Source organism: Onychostruthus taczanowskii, unplaced genomic scaffold, assembly GCF_017590055.1.
Source record: "Onychostruthus taczanowskii isolate IOZ18803 unplaced genomic scaffold, ASM1759005v1 scaffold32, whole genome shotgun sequence".
In the NCBI taxonomy this organism is placed as follows: domain Eukaryota; kingdom Metazoa; phylum Chordata; class Aves; order Passeriformes; family Passeridae; genus Onychostruthus; species Onychostruthus taczanowskii.
In genome coordinates this window covers 94550-117968 of record NW_024500572.1, presented here as the reverse complement: position 1 = coordinate 117968, position 23419 = coordinate 94550, and the positions used below count along the sequence as shown (strand labels likewise).

General features: G+C 37.8%; 1 protein-coding gene across 4 annotated transcripts in view; it reads left to right on the top strand.

Annotated features, from left to right (window-relative positions):
* The first annotated feature begins 362 nt into the window (after window positions 1-362).
* LOC121338796 (splicing factor SWAP) overlaps window positions 363-23419 on the top strand; it is a 36681-nt gene continuing 13624 nt past the window's right edge. The window contains exons 1-13 of one of the 4 annotated variants that reach the window (XM_041410035.1): window positions 363-768; window positions 3222-3391; window positions 3912-4049; window positions 5466-5551; window positions 8337-8562; window positions 8999-9114; window positions 9980-10115; window positions 11952-12189; window positions 12503-12634; window positions 13010-13103; window positions 15314-15488; window positions 17329-17562; window positions 19090-19280. In XM_041410035.1, the coding sequence (XP_041265969.1) occupies window positions 515-768; window positions 3222-3391; window positions 3912-4049; window positions 5466-5551; window positions 8337-8562; window positions 8999-9114; window positions 9980-10115; window positions 11952-12189; window positions 12503-12634; window positions 13010-13103; window positions 15314-15488; window positions 17329-17562; window positions 19090-19280 (2190 nt within the window). In that variant the 5' untranslated portion in view covers window positions 363-514. Of the gene's footprint in view, window positions 769-2694; window positions 3392-3911; window positions 4050-5465; window positions 5552-8336; window positions 8563-8998; window positions 9115-9979; window positions 10116-11951; window positions 12190-12502; window positions 12635-13009; window positions 13104-15313; window positions 15489-17328; window positions 17563-19089; window positions 19281-23419 lie in introns of those variants that run through there. The other 3 variants (XM_041410032.1, XM_041410033.1, XM_041410034.1) reach the window with 3 other exon arrangements.

Here is a 23419-nt window from a genome sequence, read left to right as displayed (position 1 = left end):
TACACTGCCTTGAGGCCCCTCAGCCTCCCCTGGGGCTCCGAAGCAGCGTGGCGGACACCGGGACCGCGGGCACGCGTTTCGGTTTTGTTTTAAAGCCCCCCGGGCCCGCTCCCTGCCCGCCTCGGGCGGCCCTCAGAGCGCCCGGCGGCACCGCCCCGTCCTCCGCCGTGCCGCGCTTTCGTCACGGCTGCGCCCATGGCTCCACCGCCCCGCCGGGCCTCGACCGTTGTCACCGAACGCGTAGTGTCCTCGCCGGTACCGCGGAGTCACGTTATCCTCGGATTTAACATTCGGGCAGCGGGAGCTTGACTCGAATCTGCGACCGCCAAAAGCCAGCCCGCCCCTGCCCCTGCGCCTCCAGCGGAACCGGAAGCGGCGCCATTTTGTTTCGGGTGATGGCGGCTGTGGTGCTGTGCGGCCGGGGGCTTTAGCGCGGGCCTGGCCGTGCGGGGACTCGCTGCTCGGACAGTCGGTGCTCCTGCGAGCTGCCTCCGCCTCGCTGCGCTCCCCGGTGATGTACGGAGGGCTCGGAGGCTCTCGACGGACTGCAGAAGAAGCAGGCCCGCCGCCCCTAATGTTGTTGTCAGGCGGGGGAACGGTGCCCGGCCCCCCCGGAGGAGGTGGAGGTGGAGGCGGGAGTAGCCGTGTGGAGCTGCTGGTGTTCGGCTATGCCTGCAAGCTGTTTCGGGATGATGAGAAGGCTCAGTACCAGGAGCAGGGGCGACACCTTATTCCTTGGATGGGAGACCCCAAGATCATGATCGATAGGTCGGTGTAACACAACCCCCAGACTGTGCTGCGAGATCTCCTGTGATAGCCTCTTTCTGTTCCCCCCCTTGTGCTGTGGGCAGTGAGGGCGGGGGTTGAGCAGACGGCTCGCTCTGGCAGGCGCGTCGGGATCTTCGTGACGAGGCTGGAGGCAGCTCCTCCCGGCACGGCGCTCCGAGGGTGCTCTGGGGGCGCTGCAGGGCCCCCCGTCTCCGGGAACTTGGGGTTCCCGCTCCGGCAGCGCTGGGAGGTCCCTCTTGGCAGCGTGTGATGGGTCTTGCTCCACTTGCTCCACTTGTCAAGGCAGGGTCGACAGTGTGGAGAGTGGGAATGATCTGTTCCTTTTCAGTGCAAACCACAAACATCCTCTATTTTCACTTGGAATCCAAGGGAGCCTGTTTGTGGGTGTATTTATTAGGCACATTGTATGTTCTGTAGGTGAGAACGGGGCAGTGTTGGGAGTGGAGAGGTGTTTATCCACCTTAAAGGAAATGGGGATTTCCTGTTTCTCCTACATAATCTGGCTGCAGGCTGTTGATGGGACACCCCAAAATCAGTTCTTGGTCTCTTTACTTTTCCCGGTGCCATGATTTACTGTGTTAGACAGAATGGATTTGATTTTGGGTGCTTGCTCTTGAAATTTTATGTCAGGGTTGGCTTCTTTTGGTTGTTCTGCCGTAGGTCCGGGTTTGTGGCCGCAGAGAGTAATAGAATCTGCTTTGATGCTCCTTCTGATCTCTTGAGTTGTTTCAGCACTGCAGGGTGGGATTTGGAAACAAACTCATTCAGAAAGGGTTACCTGAATGTTTTGTTGGACAAAGTGAAGATGGGAGATCGGGTTGGTTATGTTTGAGTGGAGCACTGAAAGAATAATTAGGAGTTGTGGCTGACCCTGAAAACCTCAGTGGGAAAGATGGAAGGATTTTGGTTTGAAAAGGGTCACATAACATACTATAGATATTTGTTCCCTCAGTTTCATCACTGCTTTGGTGCTAGACAGGATTTTCTTATTTTGACTTAAAAGCTGTATTTATCTTGGAAAAATGTCAGTAGGGAAGGTCTTTTGATTGCCTTCCATAGGACTGGAGAAAGAAGAAATGCCCTTGCACTGTTTTGGTGCTTACACCATTAATGATCATTGTCATTGAAAGAAATTTGTTAAATTGGAGTAGACATGAAGGCAGGACAAAACAGCCATAAATATTTGTAGTTTTGTTTATATCTCACACAACAATAGAAGTGTTGTGTTGCACACTTCTAATTAAAATAATTACTGTGATTGATCTCATTCATAGGTAGAGGCTGGTTTTGAGGTGCTCTACAGCAGAGCCCCATTCGCAGGTGTTACAGAAATTGTAGGGAGCAAACACTAAGTATGTGCATGTCTGTGCACACATACTGAAATACCAAATAACATAGATTTGTGAATTAAGGCACCTTGAAATTGCTAATCTTATAAACTCCTTTGGAAGCTTAGATTCCTTTTATCTCCAGCAGCAGGAAGTCTTCATTTTCACCATTTTGAGAAAAGCACATTGCTATGAGAAGACTTGGGTTCAAGTTTGCCTGTGGACAGATCTTGATTAACCAGACCTATGTTTCATTTGCTTTTTGCTATAAGAATATTTACTTTCTTTGTTTTTGGTCTAGCAAGTTGGCACAAGTCAAGAGTTGTGTGTGGGAAGACACCTCAGCGGAGTCGAGCTTACTGTCACTTTACTTTCCAATCAGCTTCTCTTACTGATACATAAACATTATCCCAATGCAGTGCTTTTCCTGCAAATAAAGTGATTTCTTAGTAGAAAGGAACTGTACATCTTTGATCTTTGCCGATTTTGCGGTGAACCTCCTTAAATTGCATGTTTATGTTACTGTTCCTATGTATGTGTGTCTCTCTATCACATAACCCAGAACTTATTTCCTCAGCCAAATGGCTAGGGGCCGAGCCTAGCCATGATTTTACCTCCAATGGACGCAAGTTTCTATGGTGAAGATTTCTCCTGAGAGTTCGGGACTAGCAGAAAGAAGCGAGGAAATTTCGACCGTTTGGTTCTTACGGATAGGTATTTATGTACTCGGGTTTGTGTGAATGTAAGCTATTTGACTTTCCAGAAAAACGTATTTTGCAAGTGGCATTGATTGGTTGGTTGAAGCACGTACGGTAAGAGCTGTTAAGGAAGTGGATCCCACTTAAACTATTAAAGGATACCTTTGCCTTTAATTGTAATAATTTATTAGTTTCTTTGAGAGGAATTTAGACTATTAAACAAATTTTCGATAGTTGGTGACAAATGATTAGCAAAATTAATTGTAACTTCTAAAAGGGAGTATGCATTAACATATAAGTTTGTTTGTTTTTGTTTTTTTTTTTCATTTTTATTGGGTAAGTATTTAAGTATCACATAAACTCAAACCCTAAGTTCTTTGCATTGACCAGTTGTTTCATCCTGCAGGTATGATGGGCGTGGTCACCTGCATGACCTTTCTGAATATGATGCTGAGTATTCCACCTGGAACAGAGATTATCAGTTGTCCGAAGAGGAGGCTAGAATAGAAGCCCTCTGTGATGAAGAGAGGTATTTAGCCTTGCATACGGACTTGCTTGAGGAGGAGGCAAGGCAAGGTATTGCTCAAGGCATAACATGGTTATTTAAAAAAACAGGTTTAAATAAATTATTATGAAACTAAATTTACTCCTAATTTTATACTCTCTTTTTCTGATGTTATCTTGACAGTACCCAGTGGATTCGAAAAGCAGCAGTGTTTGCGTATGTGAGAGGACCTCAGGATAGTTTAACTGTAGATCCACACAGAAATTGCCCAGATTCTGAAGGCAGACTGGGATTTCAGACCCCCCAAAATAAACACATTCTGCTTCATTTTTAGTGTTGTTTAAAGGAAATTCTGTGCTTTTATATGCATAATTACTTTAGAATGTCTTAATCCATGGCCTGTGTCTCTTTGAGAAGAAATAAATGGTCAGCATGTGTACATGCTGTGGGTTTTTGTTCACTTTTTAATGAAAGCTAAAATGATCAGGACAAAACTTATTTTTTAAAAACTAAAGTAAGAAATATTACTTCTTTTGTAATAAATTAGCTTCTGAATATGTTCTAATGTTGGTAATTGCATTTTTGCTCAAGAGGAGGAATATAAAAGACTCAGTGAAGCTTTGGCAGAGGATGGTACCTACAATGCAGTGGGATTCCGTTATGGCAGTGATTATTATGACCCTTCAGAACCCACTGAAGAGGAGGAGCATCAACCTTCAAGACAAAGAGGTAAGGGGTTAAAATAACGGGTTAATTGAGAGGGAGGACATAGCATTTCTGTCTTGCAGTTGAGGGTTTAAAACATATTTGCTATTAAAAAGCAGTAAAAATTTTAAGAGCATATCATCAAAATCTTTATGGGACTCTGTTACTGAGTTTTTGCAGACTTTGTTCTCGATGAGCTTAAAAATGTTTTCCCGCTATAGCACAGTCAATACTGCAGTAGTCAAGGAATTTAATTCTGCTGTTGTGCAGATTCTTAATCAGAAAAAAATAGTAATTCCTTACATTGGCTGTCTGCTAACACTGTTTCTCAGTCAAGATGAAAAATATCATTGTATGCATAAAATAGTAATTAATAAGAATGTATATTTTGAAGTTCAGATTTTTTCGTCTTAGCTGCTATAAATGAGTCTGTCTTCCACTTAGTGTGCCCTGCTCCATGACCTCAAAAATACAGAATTCAGTTGTCATGTTCTCATCTATAATTCCAGTAACTTCATATTTTTATCATACATTCTTAAGGATGGTTTCAAATGTTGTTGAACTATGTCTTAGTATAATGAAAATTGTTTAATTAACAATTGGGTTACCTAACTACATCTTGGTGGGTCACTGTGGTATGAAATGTGGTTTTTTTCCCCCAAGTTGTTGTGTTGCAGTGCAAGATCATTTTAGGTGTTAAAGTTCATTTGGTGTTTTTTGCTGTGTCAGAGAGATTGTGTACTTTTGTACTGAAGCAGAATTGATTGTCTTTTGTGGAGCTTAATTCATTTGCTTAAGACCCTATAATCAAATACTGCTAGCTGGAGCTGCTGTCAAAAGAAACAGTCTATTCTTGTCTGCTGCTCTTTCCTTCTTTCTTTGCTGCTGAAATTTCTCTGTACGTTTGTGGAGTTAAACTATTTGAGTTCATTACAAAAAACAAAGCAAAAACAAACCCACCAGAAAGTAACTAAACAAGTGAATTCCCTTTGTTGCATGGTTTGTCCTCAGTAATCACTGCAACATCCCATTCCTAATGAGGTTGTTCTGCTGTTTCCATAGCTCCTGTGGTCAGGTGTTCCTGCACTTGTTCTAATCTGTCAGGGGAAAAGGGGAATACAATTTCTCTTAAAGCTAATGGAATAGATAATACTATAAGTAACTTTAAAAAGTAAGCTTTTTACTTGAATTATTATAAAAATCTGTAAAGCAGAGTATTTTCAGAGAAACATTTCTGCTATAGCAAATAATGGAATGTAATACAAATGATTCTTTTTAACCATATTTAAATGTCTTCAGTATAAATGCTGTTTATACAGCTGCATTTGATTAATTCCTTGATTGCACATCATTTTAGAAATACTTTATTTCAATTTTTTTTAAAGATTTGTGTACTTTGTTTTTTCTTTCCTAAATACTTTGTTCTGGCATTTCTTGCAGAAACAGTTCAGACAGAAAATACAGAGGAAAATGAGGAACCTTTTGTTGCCCCTCCAGGACTGAATGTACCTTCTGATGTGGAACTGGTATGTGTACATGTCATGCATTCTACACTTCTGTCAGCTTTTGAGCAGTTGATGGTGCTCTGTTAGGTGGTTGGGTTTGGTTTAATTAACTTTCAGTATGATACATTTTAAATTATTCTGATATAGTAAGTTAATTTCAAATGTTGTGCCTTGAACTCTTGAGTTCTATGAACACCCTTGAATCTTCTTTTTCACACTGAAATGATTGCTGTGCTTATGCTAAGTGCATTTGGTATCACTTGTGATATTATTTTAGCTAATGCAGAGAAGAGGCAGTTGTTCTTGGAATGGATACTTGCTGAGATGTAAAGTTCAACATTCCAAACATATAAGGACTGTTAAACCAAACGTTTGCTTCTGTTCAAGATTTCTTTTCTAGAGTCTTTTTAATTGGGTCCCAGTCTGAATGGGATAGGAACTGATCAAATGTTAATGCTCTATATAAAACTAACATATTCAAGGAGAAAAACAGTAATTTATTTCTAGCAAAGTCTGAAGTACCTTCAAAGCATTAGTACATAGAGGCTCTTTCCTTTATGTGATGTGGCTAGAATTTGCTAAGTGAGTGTTTTGTAGACTTAATTGGACTTGTGTATTGTTCTTGAAGGGAGCTGAACAGACACCTGCTTGAGTACATGTCTAACTGTAAGGGTTTTCATTGTATTTCAAGTTTCATAAAAGGTGCTGGAAAATCAGGTAATATTCTTTCTTGTATAACTGTCGTCATGAAAGTGTTAATTTAGTTGTGGGCTCATCTTGGTATTCTCACCTTGGTAACCTTGGCCAGTGAAAATTCAGAACACTCAGTTAGAATAAGTAATAGTGAGTGCAGAGTATTTTTGTAACTGTTTCTATTCTTCATTAGCTTTTATTTAAAGAATCTTGAGTTTTCAGAGAAAACCTTATTTTGCGTTTTGATTCCATTTCCAAAATGTACCTGCTGGTGAAAGAGTGTTGTTTTAGATACCTGCCTGGCTTGAGTTTTTTCTGAAATTTAGGCTATATTTCCTGCGTATGTTGCATAGTGCAGTGTGGGGCTTACTGAAGGAATTTTTCAGTCAGCTGTTGGACTCCATTGTATTCACATAAACAGAAAGCAAATATAGTTGTATTTGGTTTTGATTAAAACAAAAATAAACCCAGCAAATATGAAAATGTCTAGACAGCAGCTCTGAAAGCAGTGTATACATAACCTTGGATTGGGAATTGTGAGAATTTTTTTGTAATCCTTGATTTGTTGTTGCTGTTCTATTCAAGTAATTCAGCTTTACCATGGAAGATACTTATTCTGTTTAAATTTAAGAAATTTGAGAATCAGCTTGCTAGACTGGGAGACTTTGCTCCCGGTCTGCAGGTTGTAGTTCAATAAAGACAGATACTTTATATCTCCTGTAATACAGATCAATGCAAAGTGGAAATACTTAATGAAGACAAGTCAGGCAGCAAAAAAAACCCCATCCAGAACTATGGAATGTTCAGTGTATGGCAGCTGCAATTGCAGCAGTAATGTCAGTCTGGAACTTAGAATAGAAGAACTGTGAGAAGCAGGCCAAAGGTCTTCCACTGTTCAAAACTGATTATGGGCAAAGATGATTGTTCTTCACCAGGGCACTTTAAGAAGTCTGTGGATGCTCTTGAAGTGGGCTGTTAGAGGAAATTTTCACTTAATAACTTCTGAGGAGAGATAGAAACAGAAAAACTTGATACATGATGTGAAACTGATAATGCACAAAATATTATCAGTTTAAGAGCCTCATTGCCTCTCATTAAAATAATCTTTGCTGGGGTTTTAGAGGGAGAAATAAAACTTGAAACAACTAGTTATTTTTCATATTGAACATGTCCTGATAAAGGATCCAATTGGCAGAAAACAGCTTTTAAAATTGGGCTGTTTGATAGTGTTCAGACTTTTTTCCCTATTTGGAGCACCATTGTTCAAGTGTTTCCAATCTGCTGAGAAACATTTTTTGAGATTTGCAACATAGCTGTGTATCTGTGCAGTAAAAATGCAGAGCTAAACCAAATCATTAATGTGGCGCTTCAGTCTTGGTAGGCACACAGATTGGGTTTTTTTTCAGTTTACTGAATACAAGACAAAACAGCTGAGTATGAAATTAAAAGCAGTGAATAATGTTCATTCATTCTTTGACTGTACTCTTGTTCCCTTCACACCTTGGGGTTGCTATTGCGCTGCTCCCTAGGGATTTCTGGAGTGAAAAAGGATGGATGCTGCTAAGCTTTATTTATTTTATCTTTTGCTTTATTGCTGAAGTGTTCAGTGACCTTTCAAGGGAATGGACGTGGGAATTGAAGTTTGTATGTTGGTCTTGAGAGGCAACATGTTCTTCCTAAGCAAATATGAAGTAAGAAGTTTCTAGTTAGGGAGCAATATTTGCGCATTCAGAGATAACAGAATTAAGGACGGCTTTTGGGAAGGAAATGATACATGTTGAGTCTTCAGAGCACCTTGAGATATTGTAACCCCAAGGTCATCCAGGATCTGTTGCCCTCTTCAGTTGGTGTTCAGTGCAGAAACAGCTGTGCTGGTAAAGGAAGAGGATCTTGCAAAAGGAATGGAGTGAGCAGCTGAGGAAGTTTGGGACTGTTTTGGTTATTTTTTAGGGCTGATGTACTTTCACTAGTTTTAAGTGATTATGAAACTTAAGTTGCTAAAGAAAGCCAAGAAGGACAGGGAACTACTGTTCGTTCTGATTCCCTTTGGAATTCTAACACACTGTACAAGCTGTATATGAAAATACAAATATGTGTTATTTTACTCCCACAGCCACCAACGGCAAAAATGCATGCGATCATTGAGCGAACTGCAAACTTTGTGTGCAAGCAGGGAGCCCAGTTTGAGATTATGCTGAAAGCCAAGCAAGCACGCAACTCCCAGTTTGACTTTCTGCGGTTTGATCACTACCTCAATCCCTACTACAAGTTCATCCAGAAGGCAATGAAAGAAGGACGTTATGCGGCTCCTTCAGAAAGTAAAGCTGATGAGAAAAAACGTGAGTTGTTCCTTGGCAAATGCTGGCTTCAGGATGGGAATCATCCTGAAACACATGCTGGTTGTTTTGTTAAAATAGTTTTTCTGAAATTCATCTGCAGCTGAGATTGATATGATGATTCAAAATTTTGCATAAATTGGAGATTTAAAGGAAAAAATATTGTTTGTGGAAACTTTCAGCTACAGGAGCTGCTATGATATGGAAGTTTTAGAAACAGTCATATAGCTCAAGTCCAACAGAAGGTTGGTCTGTCCATTTAGGATTTAGTTTTATTGATGTTGGGCAATATCTTGGATCTGTGCTTTAGTGACTAAGCTGATTTACATGAATGATGCTTTCCTGAGAATTCATGTATTGAATTGTCCTGTATCATCATTCTCCCCAAAAGCAAAATCATAGCAAACCCAAATAAAATTCAGACATTGCTTTTATTTAGACTCGAGAGTCAAATCTGAGGAAGATGATGATGACGATGATGACGATGATGGAAATTATCTTCATCCAAGTCTTTTTGCATCTAAAAAATGCAGTAGGCTTGAAGAGCTCATGAAGGTACTTGACATTAATAAAATTACCTTTTTATCTTGTAAAACACCTGATTCATGGACACAGAAATTCTAATATGCAGGTGCTCAGGTCTTTTGTTGACAAAGGTCTGGGGTTCTTTTCAGACTATAATTTAAGTCTGTTTTGGTAAACTTTTGAGTTACCTTTTCTCTAGTACACAAATTGTTATTTTTCCATTTCCAAGGAATTATATTTCTGTTTCTGATGCCCTCTGGTATTGAGGGCACCACTCAGGGATTTATCCTACAGAACCTGTGTTGAAGCAAAGAGATTAAGGTATTTTATGCCTTCTGTAGATAAGCTGAGAGAGAAATCTTTTTCTTCTTAGATTTTATTAGATGAAATGTTGACATGAAATAACAGTTCCAGCAAATAATAGTTCATCAGAATTTACTACTCATTAAATGTAAATTTTGCTAGATGTGTTAGTTGTTTTTATTTTCTGACACTGGGCAGTGATGGAATAATGGGAGTGACAGACAGTTGTATGTATTTTGAGGCTTTCAGAGGAATGGCTGTGGTGCTGTCTGATATTTAGAGAAGGCAGGTTTTGTGCCTTATCCCAGACATGGCAGTCATTGGCTAACGGGAATAACCCCTTTTTTTTTTTTTTTGTTCTGTCATTAATTTCTGTTTACATTAAAGTGGTTTTTGTCTTGTTTTTCACTTATTTTCAAATGCATTGTTTCTGATATGAGAGCTACAAAAACAGTAACTTCAGTATTTACACATAATTATTGATGTCTATTAACATAGATAAATTTGCTTTCCCAAATATGTTGATGCTACTGTTCCTTTAAAATATGTACTTCCAATTTTAATCTTTTTTCCTACTTCAAAATATTTTCAGCCTTTGAAGGTAGTAGACCCTGATCACCCCCTTGCAGCACTGGTGCGCAAAGCACAATCAGATAATAATTCATCTACACCACAGTCAACAGACGGGGCAGCTGTGCAGACACCACAAGCAGAATATTCCTCTGATTGTAAGTGCTTTGTGGGGAGGCAGCTGGTGGTGTGTTTTGATGAATTGTGTGTGGATGCTGGTGGGAAGAGAATATGTTGGCTTCATGCTTCATCCTGTGTATTTGTTCTTTTGCAATCTCCTGCATCTTTGAAGGTCCGTTCTGAGTATCTGTTGAATTGCAGCTCAGGAAAACCAGAAATTGGGGGAGAGGGGGGGGTGGTGGGCAGGCAGGAGGCCAAGTCTCCAGTCTGTGAGTACATTTAGCACAATACCCTTATTACTATATTATTTTGTTCCTGCAGATTTTGTAAATTCTGATACTTAAAAAGATAGTCAAGCTTAAATGAGTTTATGTGCCTCTTAATTCTTTTCAGCTTTCACAATTCTGAAAGTCCTTGATTGCTTAAATATAGAAATACAACTTCCCCTTCATTTATGGGGCTGACAATGTAACACTACTGAGATATAAGAAAATTTGTAGTGAAGCCTTCGCTACAGTAGAGTTTCATGTTATTATACATTTGTAAGTAACAAGTAGTGTGATGCTGATTGAATTCTTGGTTTTTCAGGAATGTTGCTGCAGATCAGTTATCACCATAATAATCTGAGTTGATTCTTATGCATTATAGATTCAGAACCCCCAAAGGATTACAGGTGTTGTCAGTGTAATGTGTGGGGAGAAATATGCACGGAAGTAATTTGTATTTAAAACTGTACCATAAGGAAATCTTAAAATGGAAGTAAGATTTCTGTGAAGAAATTGAAAATCACTGGTTATTTCAAGAAAGACGAAAATCAGAATAAGTATCTTGATAGAACAGAGCTAGTCAGTTTTTTGATTACTTTCATGTCAGGTTTGAACCTGAATGTATGTGAGAGAAACTGGGAGATTATAATTTAGTACCAAAACAAGGTCAGTTTCCCTGCTTTTAAAACTTAGCAGAACTTTGTTCTGTTCTTGTTACAGACAATTTCTTCTTTGAAGAAAGTAAATACTGCCACATGAGAATGTTTATGAAACTTTTAAGAGAATAATTAATTGAAATCTAATGCATTTATTAAACCTTGCTTCCAGAAATGCAAACTCTTACTGCAATTAATTTTAAATACTTTACATTAATATTTTCTTTTTATACATAGTTCTTCTGCAGGAAACACATTTATATGGTGGATACTTCTTGTAAATCTATTAAGCTGATTAGAGCATTATAAAATACTGTCCTTAAATAGAAGATAGAAAGACATAATATGCCTTTGCGCTCTCAAGAAATATTTAGAATCAGAGAAGCCTTTACTGCAAAAAATGTGTGCAAATGCATGGTTTATTATGTTGCTGTTGATTTGCAAAACCTGTCTACTTTTTGAGGTTTAAGTAAAGTAGGTGTGTCTCTATTTATAGTAATATAAGGGTTTAATATGTATATAGTGATTCTAGTGGTTTAGTTTGTTAATGCTAATTTTGAATGTATGTATATTTCTTTCTTAATGAAAGCATAGTTTAATGGAGTTAAATTGCCAGACATTAATTAGATTAGGAAGTATGATTTCACACTAGCTCCTTTTCAAATATGCCTGCTCTAGTTCACTTCTTTATTCACTTCTATGACCTTCAGTACATTTGCATTCTGTCCCTTAATCTACATATTTCTTACTCACCCTAAATCTGTTAATATGAGCCTTTCCTTTTTTGCTTTGGGTTTGGTTTTGTGGGTTTTTTTGACACAAGAAATGAGATGCCATTTCCTAGTGTGTTATGTGAATCCGGATTCTGGATGTGTTTGTATTGATGTAATAATGCATTGCATTGGGTGGTTTTCTTCTAATTAGAAGTTTGTTCTTAAATGTGTCTTTGTAGCAACTGTGGCAGCCATGTATTACAGCTACTACATGCTCCCTGATGGAACCTATTGCCTGGCGCCTCCACCTCCGGGAATCGATGTTGCTGCCTACTACAACGCCCTGCCCCCCGGGGTGACAGTGTCCGGCGCTACCGGGGTAGCGACTGTGCCTCCCCCTCCTGGCACCACACCCCCGCCTCCCCCAGACTCAACTGACACCACCAGTGCGTTGGCTTCTACCACAACATCTACAAGGTACCTCAGACGCGTTCGCTTGTTGGTTGGGCGAGTCTTGTTCCTGGACTTCAATACGGAGTGTTTAGTAAGGGTTCTGTTAGTGAATCAAGCTATTTTAACTGTGTGACAAACACAGAGAACAAACCTCTCTGTATTTTTTGTTTGTTTGTTTTTGGGGGTTTTGTGTTTTAGTTTTTTGTTTGTGTTGTGTTTGTTCGGTTTTGGGTGGGCTTTTGGGTTTGTTTGCTTTCCTTTCTTTTTTTGTTAAAGCAAGAGTCTGAAAGATATTTATGTTCTATTTTAAAAAACCATTTACTCTTGACATTTTCAGCACAATTGCTCCAGTGGTTGCCATTATACCTCCACCACCAGATATCCAACCTGTCATTGACAAGCTAGCTGAGTATGTTGCTAGGAATGGGGTAAAATTTGAAACTAGTGTTCGTGCCAAGAACGATCTCAGGTAAGAGAAAATGTTATTTAAACTGCTATTTCAAAAGTTAAAGTTTTAATTTTTTAAGATATTAAATTACAGGACATGCAGGTTTTGAAAAGAAAAGTGTTATCGTTTGTTTGCTTGTTTTTTAAATTGAGATTTAGGGACGTACATAGTGGCAATGGGAAAGCATTATTGCTCAAATTATCAAAACAACCAATGTGTCAAAAATCTCTCTAATAAGCATGCTCTAAATTTGTATCCTCTGAAGTTTAGGCTTAAGTAAGAGTGCTTCCAAACATCAAATAACATTCCATTTGCTAGAGAAGACTAGATGATAAGGGATTGTTAGTATTATCTGTGTTCATGTGCATCTTCACATGCTCAATTTTCTTTCAAAAGGTTTGAATTCCTGCAACCATGGCACCAGTATAATGCATATTATGAATTTAAAAAACAGTTCTTCCTTCAAAAAGAGAGCGGTGACAACTGCCAGGTACATGTATTTTTATATATACTTCTATTAAAAATGCCGTAAATGTGAGAAAAGGACTTGCCAGTTGTCTTACCATGAGTCATTTTAAAAGTGGAACGCTGAATTAGGGAGAAATTGATCAGCAAAGGATGTGAATGCTTTTTTTTGGTTTTTGGTTTTGTACAGCATTAAAGTAAGGATCTGTGAGATGGTGTGATATTTAATTCTTGCTTTTTATTATCTGCCACTCCACTGTGGCTGTAATATAAAATGACAACCTGAAAATCTTCTGGCTTTCTATACGAGCGAAATATGCTGTGTGTAGGTTTTGAGCTTTGTAGGATTGTGATTAGTGTTCTGCTGTCAGAAAGGTTAGCTCTGGCTTTTAACCCCCATACCTTCCCATATGCCTCGTCCTTCTTTGTCCAACAGTAGCACAGAGGCTGGAGGAGCTTTCTGATGTGCCTTTTTCTGAGGGAGGTTTTGTTAGAGTCCAGTCATGACTGCAACAGTACTGAAGCTTCAGAATCTCACAGCAGTTTCCTACTTGCTTTGCTTCTTCTAGTCCGTGTTATTAGAAGGTGGTAGCCATACTTGGCATCCATGTTTTTAACTATTCTCATGTTAGCTATTTAGATTGTTCTCTTACTGAAAAGAAAATTGCAAATAATATCAGAACTACATTATCTGATGTTAACTTTTCATGGGAAAGAGCTATTTTTTTTTTAGGCCCTATGTCATTTGTCATCTCAAGGCTTAGATTGGGGAGCCTTAAACTGAAGAAGGTAGGCCTGTGGGTAAACTCCTCGGAATTGCTTTGTGGAAAATGAAGAAATTCAATAATGGTTGCTGTTTGGAACACTTGTGTCTGATGTTTTGTTTTAATAGTGAAAAAATGTTTTGGAATCACTACTTATAAAGATAAGCTGTGGTAAATATGATCTTATTCAGCTGATAAATTACAACCAAAATTGTCCTGTGCTACAATGCTGACTGTTGTTCTAGAAAGTGTAATTTGCAAACCAGTGGGTTGAATTCATAATACTCACGTAATTAATAAGGACTTGTTAACATGTACTTGGGGGGAAATTGTACACTAACCAAAGCGTAATAGTAAGGGATTCATTTTAAATGTTCAAATGAGTACAGCTAAAAAGGAACTGAAGCCAGTTTAAGTCCCTTGACGTCGAGCGTAGCAATGCATATTTTTGTACTGCATGGCTTTGTAGATAATGCAATTCTCTAAAGTTTCTTAAAATAATGATTTTAATATTATCTTGATGCTGTAGTAATATATCTGTAGGCAACTAATGCAACTGATGCTTTTCCTTTTGGCCATTAAAATTAATAAGAAACCGTACTATTGACTTCAATAAATACGGGGTGAAGTGCTTGATTTCATTGTGCTTTTCCCCTTCGAGGACTTTCAGAAATCAATTCTGCTGGTCCGGGAATGGCTGCAGGGAAGATCTGCTAAATGCCTCAGTTTCAATGTCATGTATGCTTAACAGCCAGAGCAACCAAACTCTTGGTTCGCTATGTTAAATTACTTAATGTTACCACATGACTCACCGTGTAAATACTTTAAATGTTCTGTAATATCCTTCTTGAAATTTTTTGCTGTGAGTTCAGAAATCACGCTGAATGATTCAGTCGTGTAATGGTAGAACCAGTAATTCTTACTTCCTTGAAAATCTCAGCACATCTGTTGCAACAAAAACCTTGCTAGGCCCAGTGTTCTTCAGCAGAATGTTGGAACAAATCGAACATTATTCCTGTGAAATCTGATTATGCAAAAAATTCACATGCAGTTGTACGTGAGGAAAAAGTGTCATAAGCTTTCACCCTCTCCCTTGGAGTTGACTTTATGGATTTGGTTTGGGACCCTGGAAATCAAGACCTAAATAAATATACAAAAGAAGTACATGCTTTTAGGGTCTATTTTTTAAATATAATTTAAAAGCGGTTTTTGGCAAAAGTGTATGAGCTGAAGAACATTTTTTTTTCTGTAAAATAACACGTTCTTACTGTAGGTCTGTAGGTTTTACAGCCTGTGGGTTTACATGAGGCAGAATTATGGTCATGAGTGCTGAGTGATGTTAAATCAGCTGTTGTGTGATTTGCTGATAATGTGGTTTTTCTAATGGCTGACAAAACTGCAGCTCCACAGACATTGTATTAATGATTTCATAAGTATCCTGTTAGTAATTCTGCTCATTTATTTTGAAAAGGGAGTATCTTCTTCTGAAGATGTTCCATCAGACACTGCCAATGAAACACAGAGTGAGACTCAATTTGCTGATGAGCATGCACCTGAAGATGCATCTGAGCCAAGTGCTAAGGGAGTTCCAGGAACTAAAAAGGATATTCCTCCTAAAGTTGTCAGTGATGGTAAACTGGTGAAAGGTATGGTAACATGATTTATTTGGCATGAAAATATTTGATAACTTATGTATAAAGAAAGAAAAGAAGGCAGGGGAAAGTAGGGAAAAGAGTTTAATCGTGTGAAAAATACATTTTCACTGAAGGCATCAAAAAATGTCTGCAATAAGTAATTTGATTATTTTCATATTTCTTTCTTATCAGACTATCAAGTATTTATGGTCTGACACAATAAATTGTTTTACTTCAGTTTTGTGCAAAGTTGAAGGCTTTTATCAGAGATGCCAGTAAAATCTTTTTTTGTCATTTTCAACTTGACAGTTAAAAGTTTTGTGCAAGAATGAAATCATTCATTCTGAAGAAAAGCAGTGGCCTTATTTGAAAGGATACATGTGGAGGAAGTAGTCTAGGCTTGTTGCTCGTTCTTTTCATGTTGGACATTAGTTATGCTGGAAGAACAGACCCCTTTCATTTCTAAATGAGATGTTTTTCCTCTTGCAGTTATAGCAGCAGAGGGACAGAATGGGAAGATCTCTCTGGAAGCCATTCAAAGCTAGCTAGCACACTGTTAGTGTCCTGAGTTGGAGAAATTATTGTTTCTGTCTGGGAGCTGATTTATTGTCCTGTCAGGAGAAGATATGTTAAAAATTCTTACTTTCACTAAAACCTAAAGTTGTGCATCTTTTAACTAGAACTGAAAGCCATTGAAAAAAAAATCAAAACAGACATAGCACTCTTTAACTGGGCTTCAGTGGATGGAAACTTCCCTCCTGCCACCTGAGTGGCTTACCTAATTACTGATAATTTCATCTACTCTCTGTGGTTCTTTGGAATTCTCTCTTCCCGCTTCTCACTGCGATCCCATTTCCTCCACAACCAGCAAACACTGGGCTCTTTGCTGTGACTGTCTGACTGTCCAGACTCTGCAGTTTCTTCTCTGAACAGCCTGAGTAGCTTCCCTGGTGAAGGAACAATCTTCCCTGCCTTCAAAGATGACTTATTAAGAGCTGCAATGTACACCAAGAAATATGTATTGTTTCAGTTGTCCTGCTATTAGTAAGTGGCAAACTGGAACCTGTACTTTAATGGTAGTAATCTGTTCAAATTTACATAATGGAATATAACCAGTGAGTCATTTCGTGGCAATCTGATTCCTGTAAACTTATTTTCATTTCCTTTAATATGGTACAAATCCCAATTTATTATAACCTAAATGCAGTATTTGCCTCCAAGACAGACATAACATCCATACTAGACTTTTCTTCTGCCTCTGAGGAAATAAAATCCCATTTTAGGATTTGTTCTATCCCGTGAAAAAATTGGAAATCATGGTTACTCTTCCCTTGAAATTCTGGAGTTCTTTGTTTCTGAGCATATTTCCTTACCCCAGGATTACCAGAATCAAAGCTTATCTTTTATAAACCATGGTATGTAATTTAATTACTGTATTTAAATTTCCCTAATTGCAATCTCGTAGGGCATGTATGCAAAAAGCATCTTGAGAAACATAAGTATTGCAGCAGACTGTATGGTACTAAGTAGTGAGAAATTCTGTTCTTCCATTCTTTTTTCTTAAAAGTGTCATTTTGGATAAACGGGTTAGAGATTAATGCTGAGGTTTTGGGTTTGTTTTTTTTTTTTTTTTTGAGATTTTTACACAGCAAATGAAGTTTCCAATGTTTGTTTAAGAACACAGAAGAGTAAAAAAAGGATTATGTTGTCCTTTTCACCAAAATAATTAGCATAATAGGATGATGACTTTTTTTGAGGTGTAGTCTGCAGGAGTAATAGGTGAAGTCAGGAAATTGAACCTGCCTTCTACTGTAGTCTAATGATGTGTGAAATCTTACCCTTTCATTCACAGCATCCTTTGCTCCAATAAGCTTTGCAATCAAGGCCAAAGAAAACGACCTTCTTCCTTTGGAGAAAAACCGTGTTAAATTAGATGATGACAGTGATGAGGAGGAAGAGGAGGGAAAGGAAGGCCAGGAGAACGCTAACAGTGCATCAAACCATACTCCAGCAATTACCGCTCCTTGTACTGCTCCTGAAGAGAAAAAGCCTCAACTTACACAGGAGGAGTTGGAAGCTAAACAAGGTACTCCATGCAGCACTGAAAACAAAATGTATTGAGTTCTTCACACAAACTGTGAAACTGCCATGTGTGACATTGTAGGTGTTTTGAATATTTTCTGTGTCATGTTAATAAGAATGAATCAGAATTTTGTTCTCACAATTTCCTTCTTACTTTTAACAATGAAATCTTCATTCGTTGCTCAGGCAAAATCAAACTTGGAGCACATGGTTGAATGGTTTGTCCTAATGCCTGATCTTTCTGAATTTTATTTTGGTTTTTCATTGCAACCTTCTAGTAAAGCACTGACTGTGTAGTTTCCAGATTGCATTATCAAAGCCCAGCAAAGACATACCTGTTTGTCATTTTCTTCAGCGAACAGTGAATTGCTACAAGCTATTTTTCATTTCTATAGCACTCCCATATAGACTCATATCGCCTTGTTGATGTTTTGTTGCTCTTATAATGCAATGCCATTAAATCTTTGTATGAGTTTTTCCTGTTACTGTGTGAATGTGCATTAGGGCAGAAGGGCATGCTGTGTGAATTTGAATGAAATGACGTTTTAAAAGAATCCAGTTTCACCCATTCCTCCCCAAGACTGTTTCACAGCAGAGTATGCTTATTAAAGTGGATGTTCTGTCAGTATTTACCAGCTTAAAAACTCAGTATTTCTCACAACTATGAATATGCCACAGGTATTTAGTTTTTCATTTTCAAAAAAGGTGGTTTTTGGAATCCAAGTAGCAGTTGCTTTGTAAACTGTAGTAGCACAGAGTATGCTGTGGCTTTACATATCTAAAGCAAATATGAAGTATTTTGTATAATAATAAAAATGAAGTGTAAAACACACTTAGAAAGATTTGTGTGTTGAAAAACCTGTGAACAAAACAATCCAGTTGCCTGTACATACACAAAACACAAAAATTTTAAAAACATTACACAATGTAGCTGTTAGATGCATAGTTAAATCAGTTGGCTTATTCTCTTCATGTAATCACATACAACATGTAATCACACACAACAAAATCTGCTGGTTGTTACAATGATGAAACAGTTTCTGAAAATTTCTGGAGCAGCTCTTTCTATAAACATATTAACATATATTTAAATAGGGCTGGAAACTGTGAAGATCACATCAGTGGAAAGAGCAAACTGGAGAGTTAGCATCACTTTAAGACTTAAAAGAAAGAGCTTCTCAATTTACGGAGCTACTTTCTTTAGGTAGCTTTTATAGATAGAAAAGGACAAGTATCCTGAATAATCAGGATTGGATTTTCTTGTAATTTTAAGTTAAAAGTTTTTGCTTCACCTGCACTTCTTTACGTCTGCTTTACATTAAGCAGATGATGTAGCTATTTATTAAGGTGCTTGGAGTTTCTTAATTTCAAGCTGATGTTCTTATGTCATTGAATGGCTGTATTGGAAAGGCTTGAGAACGGCTGGAGGGGCTGCTTGCTCTTTTGTGATGGGGACAAGTGATTGTTTTAAGGAAGCCTGAGTTCCCAAAGCATGACTCACTCTAAACTTAATGCTTAATTCTCTGTTTAGCAAAGCAGAAACTAGAGGATAGATTAGCAGCTGCAGCAAGGGAGAAGCTTGCACAGGCCTCCAAAGAATCAAAGGAGAAGCAGCTACAAGCAGAACGCAAAAGGAAAGCTGCCTTGTTCTTGCAGACCCTCAAAAACCCTCTGACAGAGGCAGAAACTGAGAAGATTGAGGAGAATTCCTTCAGTAGTGAGGTAAGCAAGAAATAAATTTCTCTTTCCCGTAAAGCTAGTAGAAAACTTACCTCTAGCATGTGACTCTGACAGTGTGTTATGAACTTGATTGATGAAATAGAAGCTTTTCTAAATGGGGAGAAATTTGAATTTTAAACACTGTTAAGCTTTTTCCATTATCTTATGTATGTCTCTCATCTGTCATTAAAGAATTGGTAGAGAAGTAGGCTGCACAATTCCTAGGTCAGTTAGACAGGAAAGGAAAAGGAGCTTCCATATTTTAACTATGTACTAGTGATCCAAGTGTTGGAGTGGTCACCTTGCAAGAGTATTGGGATGGCTTACTTAAGCTGTGATACTTTCTTATTTGATGCGTATATTGGTGGTTTTGTTGTACATTACAAATACTGTTGTACAAATATTGTTGAAGTAGAATCTTGGGTTCCTGGGTTTGGAATTACATTGCTTTCAGAAAAGCCAGTAAAATCACTCTTTGTTGCACTAGTCAAGCAAAATGTAATCTCTGGATAGTGATGGAAAATTTAAGATATTGATTGTGACAGACTGGCTACAAGAAAGAATGACATGGCTTTCCGTTGTTTACTTTCCCTCAGAAAGAATTCCAGTACCTAGCAAGTAATTCATTGCCCAGTTCTTGATTTTTTCCAAATAAATAATGGATTACCCCTCAAAACACTTTCAAGAGAACAGTTGAAAGAGACATACCTGCAGTTTAGGTGATCCATACTAGCAGAGGGTAGCAGATATGTGAATTAAGTGTGGTCACATCCCAAAAGAGATCCTGTTTGGTTTTTCATTGCTACTGCTAACAAATTTCCCCCGACACAAGTGTTCAGTACTTCTCTTTTCAGTTATATATTGAAGAGTGAATGAAAAGAGACAATGACAATGCCAAACATCCCATATTTACAGTTCTGCTCTTTTTCTCAAGGGAATTTGTCAAGGACACGGATATTTCTAAGCTAAGGTTCCTTTGATACTTTTCTTTAAGAGAACGCCTGCAATAACCAGTGACAGCTGACTCTCTTTCAGAAGAGCAGATTAATGTTCTTGCTCACATCTGAACTTACTGCTAGTGAGCTTCTCAACAAAAAACTACACCCTATCCTACCTCTCAGTAAACTGATTTTCTAGAAACGTTTTTTCTTCCACAGAAGTACAGTCTCAGAGAAGGCATCTATTTTTTTCTTACACAAAAAATTCCAGTGTATTTGAGAATGTTAAAATAACCAGTTTCACTCTTTCTTACCAGTAGAAATGTTTTAGAGGTGCTGTCATTATTAAAGGGTTTATTTAGAATTTCATATGTGTATTTAAATGTTTTCTGATGTGGCCTTGCTTTTTAAAAGTAAAATTGGCTATTGTATTGGGAGTGCTTGTACTGTTTTAATGAACAGTCAAAAATGCCATAATGTCTTTGGATGTAATATTCCTGCTAAATGTGATTTGCTTAGCGATACACTTATGTAGATACATGTATATAGACTTCTATAGATAAAAGCTTATTTTGAAACATAAATGTTTTTCAGGCTTGTTTTTCCATTTGCGATATTCAAAAAAGCATCCATTTCCATTCATTCCAAATAATCTGCCTTTTACTCTCCTTGCCTGTTTTACCTATTTGTAACAGCCCATTTGAGTCAAGAAATTGTATTGAAGAAAGATGAGTGAAATAATATTGTAGATTTGTTTAACCTCTGTTCTATTTACCCTGAGAACCCAGTATGCTGCGTTATGATGTCTAAATCAGCTCATAAATAAATATGTAGCACTGGTTTGGTTTCTTGCTTTTTCAGTAGTGTTTCAGACTTTCAGCCATGTTTCAGACTAAAGATGCATTTAAAGACGCTGATTGCAGATGCAACAGGAGGTAACTACAGTGGCTGTAATATAAAGAAAGTATGTTAAAAAGTTGAGTGAGAAAGATATGTAAAATTTTGTAGTTTGGTCAATGGAACTAATTGGCATAAATCAGAAAACAAAGAAAAAAATTAAATACTTGTGTCCACCTAAAACATGTATTTCGTTTCTTGTTTTGGGGGTAGGAACATGCAATGAGGAGTCCAGGAAACAAAGACCTGATATACATTGGTTAGAGTTCATTTAGTGACATGACTTTTGTAGCTTAAAATTTGTCTCAGAATGGAGTAATGACTGAGTTGTATAATAAAGCATGAAGAGGAGTTGAGAATATCTATGGGAGATGCATAATCTTCATTACATTCCCCCAGCCTAATAAGTATATAAAAAAATAAAATGCTATTTATGTGTACATACAGCATACATTTGTGCTGAAAACCTGTTTATCATATGTGCAGAAATACATTAAATGCACAAAGCTTTTGTGACCTCTGTCATCTTTTCCTGATACCTTGTATTTATTGAAAGGATCAGTAGTACGGCGTGTACATTACATCTTTGAATGAAATCGATTCTGCTAACTGCAGGTAAAGGACAGTCAGTGCCACAGAACAGAGCACTTCTAAGCTGTTTTGGCTTCAGCTGAATCTTAAAAATAGTTCTGTGTTTTCCATAGCAGAATTATTTCTTTTATATGGCTTCCTGTTTTTCTTTAAAGTGAAATCAAGCAAGAGAAGCAAAAGGCTGAAAAAGCTTGAGCAGTGGAGCTGCACAGCTTTTCACAAATGGCTCCTCACCATCCTTGCATGCATTAGAACAGTACAGTTATGCATAATATTTCCTCAAACCAGTACTTGGAAAGCATGGAGCTTATCTCAGTTTGCAAAACTGATGAGCTTCCAGCGATGCTGTGGCCAGCGAAGTCTGTGCCCTTGTTCAGGACATGGACAAACAGTAACAGGATGATGTTTCCCTTCTTGTGCTTACATGTGTAATTCATATAGACTCTTGGTCTTGGTGCACATAGACTCTCTGGCACATCTGTCAGCGTCACTGAGAAGTTGCCTTAATTCTACAGTGAATGTAGATTCCTTGTCGTGGAGCAGCAAACCAGTGCAGTTCTTCCATGCCGAGCTGAAATACGCCAGGTTATATGGAGTGCTTCACTGAACTGCCTTTTTTACTTTAGAACAAATAAAGTGAGGTGTTTCATGATCTGAAATGCAAATCTCATTCCAAAATTATTTGGCTTAATTAAAATTTTAAGAAATAAGATTATATATCCTCATTAGTGGGATGTGACATGTTTTCTTCTGCATGTTCAAATGTCATATTTTACTCTATGTCAGAAATGTTTTAGTGGTGATGGTTCTTTGATAGCCACGTAAAAACCAGTTGGTTATACCCAAACTGTTACCTGTATAAACCTTAGTATCTGATTTAAAGAGAAGAGAAATCTACAATCATTATGTTGCAAAATCAGACAAGCACATGGTTTGAAAGTGATGCTGTTTTAATGGCTTGTCCCAAATGTCATCTGCTGTTATGCCTCTGAATATATAGATTCTGTGGCACAAAGCAAAACTTTCCTTCTTTTGGCCCTTTCGTCTTCCCAGGTTTTGAAGCCCTGTTTTATCATTTGTTTTTTTTAGATGACTTGTCCTTACTTTTGTCCTGTATGTAGCAATTATTTTTTCTTGTGGAAAGTAGTCTTATTTACAAGTGAAATAGAAGTGTGCTGTGTTTTAAAAATTAGGTGCGCTTCTAGTTTTGTCAAGCATAACAGGGCTATCAACAGCTGTAGATAGTGTATGTCTTTCACACTCCTGTAGTTTATCCTACTTTTTTAGCAATGGACTGGCGATATTCCTGCATGCCTTTTTGGAATAATATCAGTGTATAACATTTGTGTATTTTCTTTGTTAATTTTTGAGCAAAATGTAATTGACTAATCCATCCCATAAGTATTTAAACAAAAAAATTCTTTAGAATATTTCCGAGCCATTCACTTCTTTCTTAACTTTTTTTGTAGACTGTAGGTATCTACACCTTCTGATTTGCGTGGGAAGGGATGTTGGGTTTGCTTGTAAATTTGTCCTTTTGAAAAAGCAAGATAAAGGAAAAACATTAATGTTGCATACTAATGTGTCATTTAGGGGGTGGATAACTTCCTAGCATTTGGAACTTTTTTTATTTCAATAACCCTGCTACCAAAAACTACATGAGGGTTGTAATTCCTTATAGCATAAATACTTCAGTCATTATTAAATGGGGGGAGA